Genomic DNA, 7,500 nt, shown 5'->3' with positions numbered 1-7,500 from the left:
CTTAAGCTGGCCAATAATATCTAAAACGCCAAGGTTAATTGTGCGTTTCTCTGCTTTGTTATCTATTAAATACGAATAAAACAAGGCTCCACGCTGTCCATCTCAACTCTCAATGACCTTAGCCACGACATCTACTTGTACATAAGGTAATTTTCTTGAAGTACGCATGAAAATCGCCAAAATTAATCTATAGACTCTAGCCATTTTCCTTCTGTTTACTGGCAAATAATAATAATAATAATAATAATAATAATAACAGTAATAATCATAAAATAATAACTAATAATAATAAATGATAATAATAATAATATATCTATAGCCCGACGCCCTAATCCCGCAAAGGTAATAATAATAAATTAGTTTTAGTCACGATACGGGACGATCATCAACATAAAATCAGAAAACTTTTTAATTCGTCATCAGTTAACAAAACTCAATTCAGTACTTTAGCACTTCACGTACGGTATGATCACATCTATTACAAACTCCAACATAACACAGTACGGAAACACTTAACGACTTTCTATCTGTACCGTACACCAGGGAAATACATCAATAAATAATGGAAATAAATAAAGGGCCGTATTGTATGTAGCTTTGGGTTTTTCTTCACACCTTTTCCTTAGCGATTTTGTCTGCACATCAAACCCCAACATCCTCTTGTATGTTACTTGGAAAATCTGTCTGTACTAAATTGATATCACGAGAATGCCATGGTGTAGTATGCAAAATAAATCACTTAGGAGGAAACGTCACGAGGCCTCCCATATTACTTAGAACACAGAACTTAGTCACATCAAAGAATAAAAAAATAATCCAAAGACTAAATTATGTAACACCACGGCACAATCGCCTATCTTGTTTCCCAGGCTCGTTATGTAACAGGCTAAACCGACTTGTAAGGCTGGTTTTAATATCCAGAATACTGGGAGAATCATAGCCTCACACCGGTACTCAAATTAAGTTACCGCATTAGCTTCCTGCACACCCAAAATCCATGACGAAGTAGCAAAAATTAAACCCAAAGTACAGCAGAATATATAACAAAAACTTCTCAAAAACCAGAAAAATTTTAAAACCTCGTACTGCTGCCTAAATGAAGAGACGTGGCGGTACTTTATGCCTCGTGGTACAAACAACATATTTTCCACTCCATTTGTCTCATATTTTAAACTTTCTTTGTTCCTACAGTTGACTGGGGCACCTCAACTGTGCATCTATACTTAAGGCTGCCGTACACATGGAATTATTGGCGTAGTGGACTGGTAAACTGCTGGTATCTCATATATTTCATTTTATTTATTTACTTTCTAGCATTTTCAGGGGAGCCCCAGCCGTGCAGCTCCTCACGTCACGCCGGTGTGTGTGGGGGAAGCTGTGCTAGTTGTTCCGTGCGCATGGCTCCCCTTCCAAAATCCCACCTGAATTTTACCCCAACCTCCCTCACTTTACTCAAACTACTCCTATTATTACAACCGACCCTTTCACTTGCGTTCGTTTCAAGCTGGATAACAAGAGGTAAAACAGGAGGCTCTAAAGTGAGCATCGGGTGCCGTGAATCATACACCTGGCCGCTCCGTCGAGAACACAGTCGATCACACAACCACCTTCTTAAAAAACCAGATTCCCGCCAATATTTCCCTCAAAGTCACTAAAGGTCGGCCACATTCTTCTATTTAAGGGAGGCTAGGTGTTGTGTTTACCAAGGGACATTCACAAAAGAGCATCTCCCCGCACAGGACATCTCCCAACATGGCATCGCCTGGGGAGACAGGGATGCCAACCTCTCCGATTCCCCCGTCTCGTCTCCTCGATCCCCGTCTCTCACCACACGTCCACGCTGAACTCCTCCTGTCAACGTCCCCACACTCACTATACACTCACGCCACCCCAGAATTTCCTTTAGCGTGTAAAATAGGATGGAATACTTCTGACAGAGGGGTTAAAGTGGGTTGGTTCACAGCTATGAGAGGAGCTGGAGAGAGGATCCCAACATGGCCGCCGCTCCCCACGCATAACTTGTTGCACTCGCTTCCCGCGCTTTACACACAAACTCGTAATTTCTACTCACCATCTCTTCCTTCAACTCCCGCATGCTTCGATTCCAAATGTACACACTATAATACACAGCTCTCGGGAACTATTTACAAATAATACACAAAAAAGGCGCTTATCACACAAGGGCCACGCGCTCTTCCCTCACTCCATGATCAATCTGGGACCAGACTGAAGACAAAGACGGGACCAGAGCTGAGAGAGAGCCCCTGCGCGTTCCCCGGTTGCGCACCTCGCCTGCCCGCCAAATATCTCCCCATAACAACACTCTTTCCCAGCCTCCAATAGCGTCCAAAGCATCCCCCAAGTCGCTAAGAATGGAGTAAATTCATCCCTTCATGGCCAAAGCATCACGGTCGACCACAATCCGGCTCACGAAAGGCCTCATGTATAAAATCTAGATGCACTATTTCACGGGACACATTTTCCAGGAATTTCGTCTGCTTCGCCACTCCCGAGATGTAGCAGGCGGGAACTATGAATTCTGACAGGTGCTATGACACTGGCTGGCTGCCTAGAGGGACTGAAGGGTGACAGTTCAGTTGCTTGCACTGTCAAACGTAGAACAGACTATAAATAAGGCATATAAAAGAACCAACGGGAAATACAAACTGCACCATCGAATCACATAAGAAAAAAAAGGTTGGGAAAAACGGTTAAAACGGTTGAGAAATACGGTTGGAAAAACGGTTAAAACGGTTGATAAATGGGGCTGGAAAAACTGTTGAAACGGCTGAGAAAACGGTTAAAAACGGTTGGACAATACGACTGGATAAATGGTTCTTAAAAACAATGAGAAATTCGGTTAATACAATATGCCACACACCTTCCCGTCCTCACACCACAGCTGCATACACACCTGCCTTGCCATACGCCACACCTGTACTTCCACACTCCTACCTTGCAACGTACACGCATATACCCACACCTGTCCTGCCACTACTCTCCCGTCACACCTGCACCCCCTCCAACACCCACACCTGTCTGCTCCACATCTCTTGAACCTCATTCCCCATACCTGTCTGCCCCCACATCCGTCTGCCCCACATCTCTTGAACCTCATTCCCCATACCTGTCTGCCCCCATACCTGTCTACTCCCACACCTGTCTGCCTTCCTATCTGTCTATATCTACTTACCTTCCTACTTACTGAACCACATCCCTATCTGTATCCATGTACCAATCTATACACCAACTCATTAACCAATCTACCTACCTGTCTTCCCCCACCTGTAGCACTGCATACCTTTCTAGTCAATATGTAACGCCTACACCCCCTCCCCTCCCAACCCCACCCCATCCCACTTTATATTACCTCACCTCGCCTCATCCCACCCCACCCAACCCCACCCTCCACCCGACCCCCACCTCGTCAGGCTCATTCTTTCCTAACCTCACTTCACTTGACCTGCCTCACCCAACCCCGCCTGCCTCACCCTTTCCCAACCCCGCCTGCCTCACTCCTTCCCAACCCCGCCTGCCTTACCCCTTCTCAAACCCACCTGCCTTACCCCTACCCAAACCCACATGCCTTACTCCCCCCCCCCAACCAACACCTGCCTCACAACCTCTTCCTGCCTAACATCCTCCCAACCCCATCTGCCTCACTTAACTTCTTCCTGCCTAACCCTTTCCTTGCCTCACCTTCCTATCTTTAACCTCAGCTACTTCACTAGATTTGAGAGAGAGAGAGAGAGAGAGAGAGAGAGAGAGAGAGAGAGAGAGAGAGAGAGAGACGCATCCCAGATTCATTTAGGCATTCTCAGTGTCTGCTGTCTTTGTGCTAGTCTTTCATTTTCTTTCTTTCTTTCTTTTCTTTGTTATCTATTCTTTCTTACTTCCCTTTATCTATCGACTTACATTTGTTTAGGTAAATACTTATTCATTTATTTTCTAACCTCCGTCTTTAAACTGTCCCAGAAAGACTGAGCGAGCTTTAAATATTACATAATCTCTCTCTCTCTCTCTCTCTCTCTCAAAGACACACACACACACACACACACACACACACACACAATTTTCTCTCCTACCTTCCTCCTTCATTTTTTGCTCCACGTTCTTCTCCCCCTCTTTCTTCCAACCATTCCTTACTTAGATGAGGAGAGGGAAAGAGAGGGGAAGAAAGAGAAAGAGAGGGGGAAAGTGAGAAGGAGAGGGGAAGGGTGAGGAAGAGAAAGGATGGGAAGAGAGGGAAAAGGAAGGACGAGGAGAGGAAAGGAGGGAGGGAGAGAAAGTGGGGTAGAGAGGGGAGGGGAGGGGAGGAGAGGGGAAGAAGAAAGTAGCAGAAAAGAGTGCGAGAGAAGAAAGCAATAATGGATTGGAAGGGAAGGGATGGGAAGGGAAGGGAAGGGAAGGGAAGGGAAGGGAAAGGAAGGGAAGGGAAGGAAGGGACGGGAAAGAAGAGGGGAAGGAAGGGAAGGATAAGGAGAAAAATAAGGCAGAATAGAACAGATGGGACTGGAAGGGATGGAAGATGAGAGTGGGGGGGGAGGGGAAAGGGAGGGGAAGAGAAATGGAACAGATGGGAAGGGAGGGGAGGGGAGGAAAAAGGGAGGGGAGAAGAAGATCGGAAGAGGAGTGGTTGGCTTTTGTGACCTTGAGTTGCAAAGAAGAAGAAGAAGAAAGCCAGAGAGAGAGAGAGAGAGAGAGAGCATAAAAGAAGAGGGAGAGAGGTAGAAGATAAAATGAGGGAGGGGGAGGTCGGATGAGAGGAGAAGAGAGAGGAAGGGATGATTAGTGAGTGAGGGAGAAGGGGAAACTGGAAAAACACGAGGAGGAGGAGGAGGAGGAGGAGGAGGACGAGGAGGAGGAGGAGAAGGAGGAGGAGGAGGAGGACGAGGAGCTGTGTGACCGAAGAAGACGCAGAAGAAAACAGAAAAAGAGAAAGGAAGAGAAAAAGTGAGAAAATAAGAAAGAAGGGAGAGAGAGGTAGTGTGTATAACTGGAAGAAAGAAAGAGTGAAGGATGGAAAGAAGAGAAGAAGGAGAAAAAGAGGGAGAGGGAGAGAGAGAAAGAGGAGATGAAAGAAAAGAGGAAGGTAGGACGGAAGGGGAGTGCGAGATGATGATGATGATGATGATGATGATGATAGAGAGAGAGAGAGAGAGAGAGAGCGTGGGATGAAGACAATCAGTAAGCGGATGTGAAGGAGGGGAACGTGTGAGAGAGGGAGAGTGAATGAGAGTGAGAGAGAGCGAATGAGAGGGAGAGAGTGAATGGGAATGTTTATGAGAGAGAGAGAGAGAGAGAGAGAGAGAGAGAGAGAGAATAAAGATGTATGCTATGCAGCTTCTACAAGGGTAACTAAACTACTAGAATAAGACAAGGATAATAAAGTTGAAGGCTCTCCCCCACCCACCAAACCCTCCCGAAACTGGCAGGAAAAAAATGAGAAGGAATACCAGAAAAACTGTAATCCTTTTATATACCTATCTATCTACCAACCTATCTATCCATTACATATCTATCTACTGTACCTGTCCATCAATCTATCTGAACACCTGTCTATCTACTACGCTATCTATCCACCTGCCCGTCAGCCGCTTTACCTGAGAAAGGGATAAGTGAGAGAGATGGAAGCAGACTAAGGCAAAGTGATGGGTAAGTGGGTTTGGAACGAGTGATTGATGAATGACAAATGGAATAATGAATGAATGTGCAATGAAGGTGACGGTGGGGATAAGGATGGGATGGGATGGGATGGGATGGGGTGAGTTAGACTGAGGTGGGATGGGATGGGTTTGGCTGGGATGGGTTATGGTTATGGATGTGATTGTGGGTTGGGATGGGATGGGATGGGATGGGATGGGATGGGATGGGATGGGATGGGGCGGGAATGCACTGGGAGGTTCGCTAAGGTAAGGTGAGGTAACATAAAGTGAGGTGAGGAGACAGGAGGTTTGAAGGTGAGGTTAGCCACGTTAAGATGAGACGAGGGGACACTGAGGTGAGGTGAGGTGAGATCAGGGATTGTCAGGTGAAGGGAGATGAGGTTTCACGGTGAGGTTGGCCATCAGTGTTAAGTTTGGAGAAATTAAAGAGGTTGGAGGAGGCGGGAGGTTGGGAGAGTGGGATGGGAAGGAAGGGGTGCGATAAGGGGTTAAAGGGGGTGGAAGAGGGGGATGGGAAGCTGGGGGTTGGAGAGTGGGGTGGGGAGGGTTGGGGTGACTGGAGAGGGGCTAAGGGTTGGGGCTGGGGGACTGATAGGAGTGGGAAGGGGTGGACTGGGGTTACGGAAAAAGGCTGGAGGTTGGACTGTGGGGTGGGAAAGGGGGTGCGGGTGGGAGTAAGGGGTTAAGAATGGTGAGGTTGGGGAGTTTGGGAAGTGAGGTGGGTAGGTGGGGTGGATGTGAGGTACTGAGAGGGATGGGGATGAGGGGCTAGGTGTGTGTGTGTGTGTGTGTGTTAAGGGGGGTGGGGCTGTGGGGTTGGGCTGTGGGGTGGGAAGGTGGGGTTGCGTCCTAAATGCCAAAGGTGAGGTGTTGTGGGAATATCAATAAGGTATGTGCTGCCCTCAACCCCGCCTCACCTACCTGTCTGCCTGCCTCCCTGCCTTCCTCTTCATCTGTCTGCCTGTCTACCTGCCTCACATGCCAATCTTTCTGCATGCCTGCCCACCTGCCTCAACCACCATTAGTCTCACTCCACACCTCTCACCTGCCTACCTTTCTGCCTCACTCCTCACCTGTCTCATATTAAATACCTGCCTGCCTGCCTCACTTACCTACCATCCTACCTGCCTGCATACCTGCCTAACCCACTTATTCGTCACTTATCTCATATACTTATCTACCTGCCTAACCTATCAGTTTCACTCAATACCCTCACCTGCCTGCCTTCCTCCTTGCCTACCTGCTTATTTACCCTCACCTGCCTTACCTATAACCAGCTGTTTCATTAACTGCCTCACCTATAATCAGACCTTTCCTCACCTGCCTCACCTATCATCACACCTGCGTCACTCCTCACTTGCCTCACCCCACACTTGTCTAACTTCCAACATTAACCTCTCTCTCTCTCTCTCTCTCACACACACAAACACACACACACACACACACACACGCGGTAAACGAAATTCTCTCCCGTTATCACTTCCACCATAATTCACTATCAGATAAGACTCTCTCTCTCTCTCTCTCTCTCTAACCTTTGACAGATTCTTTTTCTCCAGTCTCTCCAAGCAGACTATCTATTTGTCCTTCTGCCTATCCTTGTCTTTTATCTGTTTCTCCGTCTATCTATCTATCTATCTATCTGCATCCCTTAGCAAAATCAATATGGCTTCTGTCACTTTTCTATCTCTACCTTTCACCTAATTCTGCCTTGCTGTCTGTTCTGTCTGCCTGTCTGTCTATGTATCTATCGCGTCTATCTATCTATCTATCTACCTATCCATCCGTCCGTCTCTGTCTACCATCTGTCTATCGATTTATCTATGTATCCGTC

The 7,500-nt window shown here is 47.0% G+C and overlaps 1 protein-coding gene across 4 annotated transcripts in view; it reads right to left on the bottom strand.

Annotated features, from left to right (window-relative positions):
- Positions 1–7,500, bottom strand: part of pum (pumilio) — a 494,630-nt gene that overhangs the window by 440,010 nt on the left and 47,120 nt on the right. Inside the window, exon 1 of one of the 4 annotated variants that reach the window (XM_080284660.1) lies at positions 2,072–2,209. The exons of the other annotated variants lie outside the window; for them this stretch is intronic. Within the exon in view, the coding sequence (XP_080140786.1) occupies positions 2,072–2,095 (24 nt within the window). The 5' untranslated portion in view covers positions 2,096–2,209. Of the gene's footprint in view, positions 1–2,071; positions 2,210–7,500 lie in introns of those variants that run through there. 4 annotated transcript variants of the gene reach the window in all.

This window comes from Coenobita brevimanus, chromosome 102 (assembly GCF_032717465.1).
Source record: "Coenobita brevimanus isolate Jiangsu-jjx chromosome 102, ASM3271746v2, whole genome shotgun sequence".
NCBI classification, from domain to species: domain Eukaryota; kingdom Metazoa; phylum Arthropoda; class Malacostraca; order Decapoda; family Coenobitidae; genus Coenobita; species Coenobita brevimanus.
This window is presented reverse-complemented; position numbering and strand designations above follow the sequence as displayed.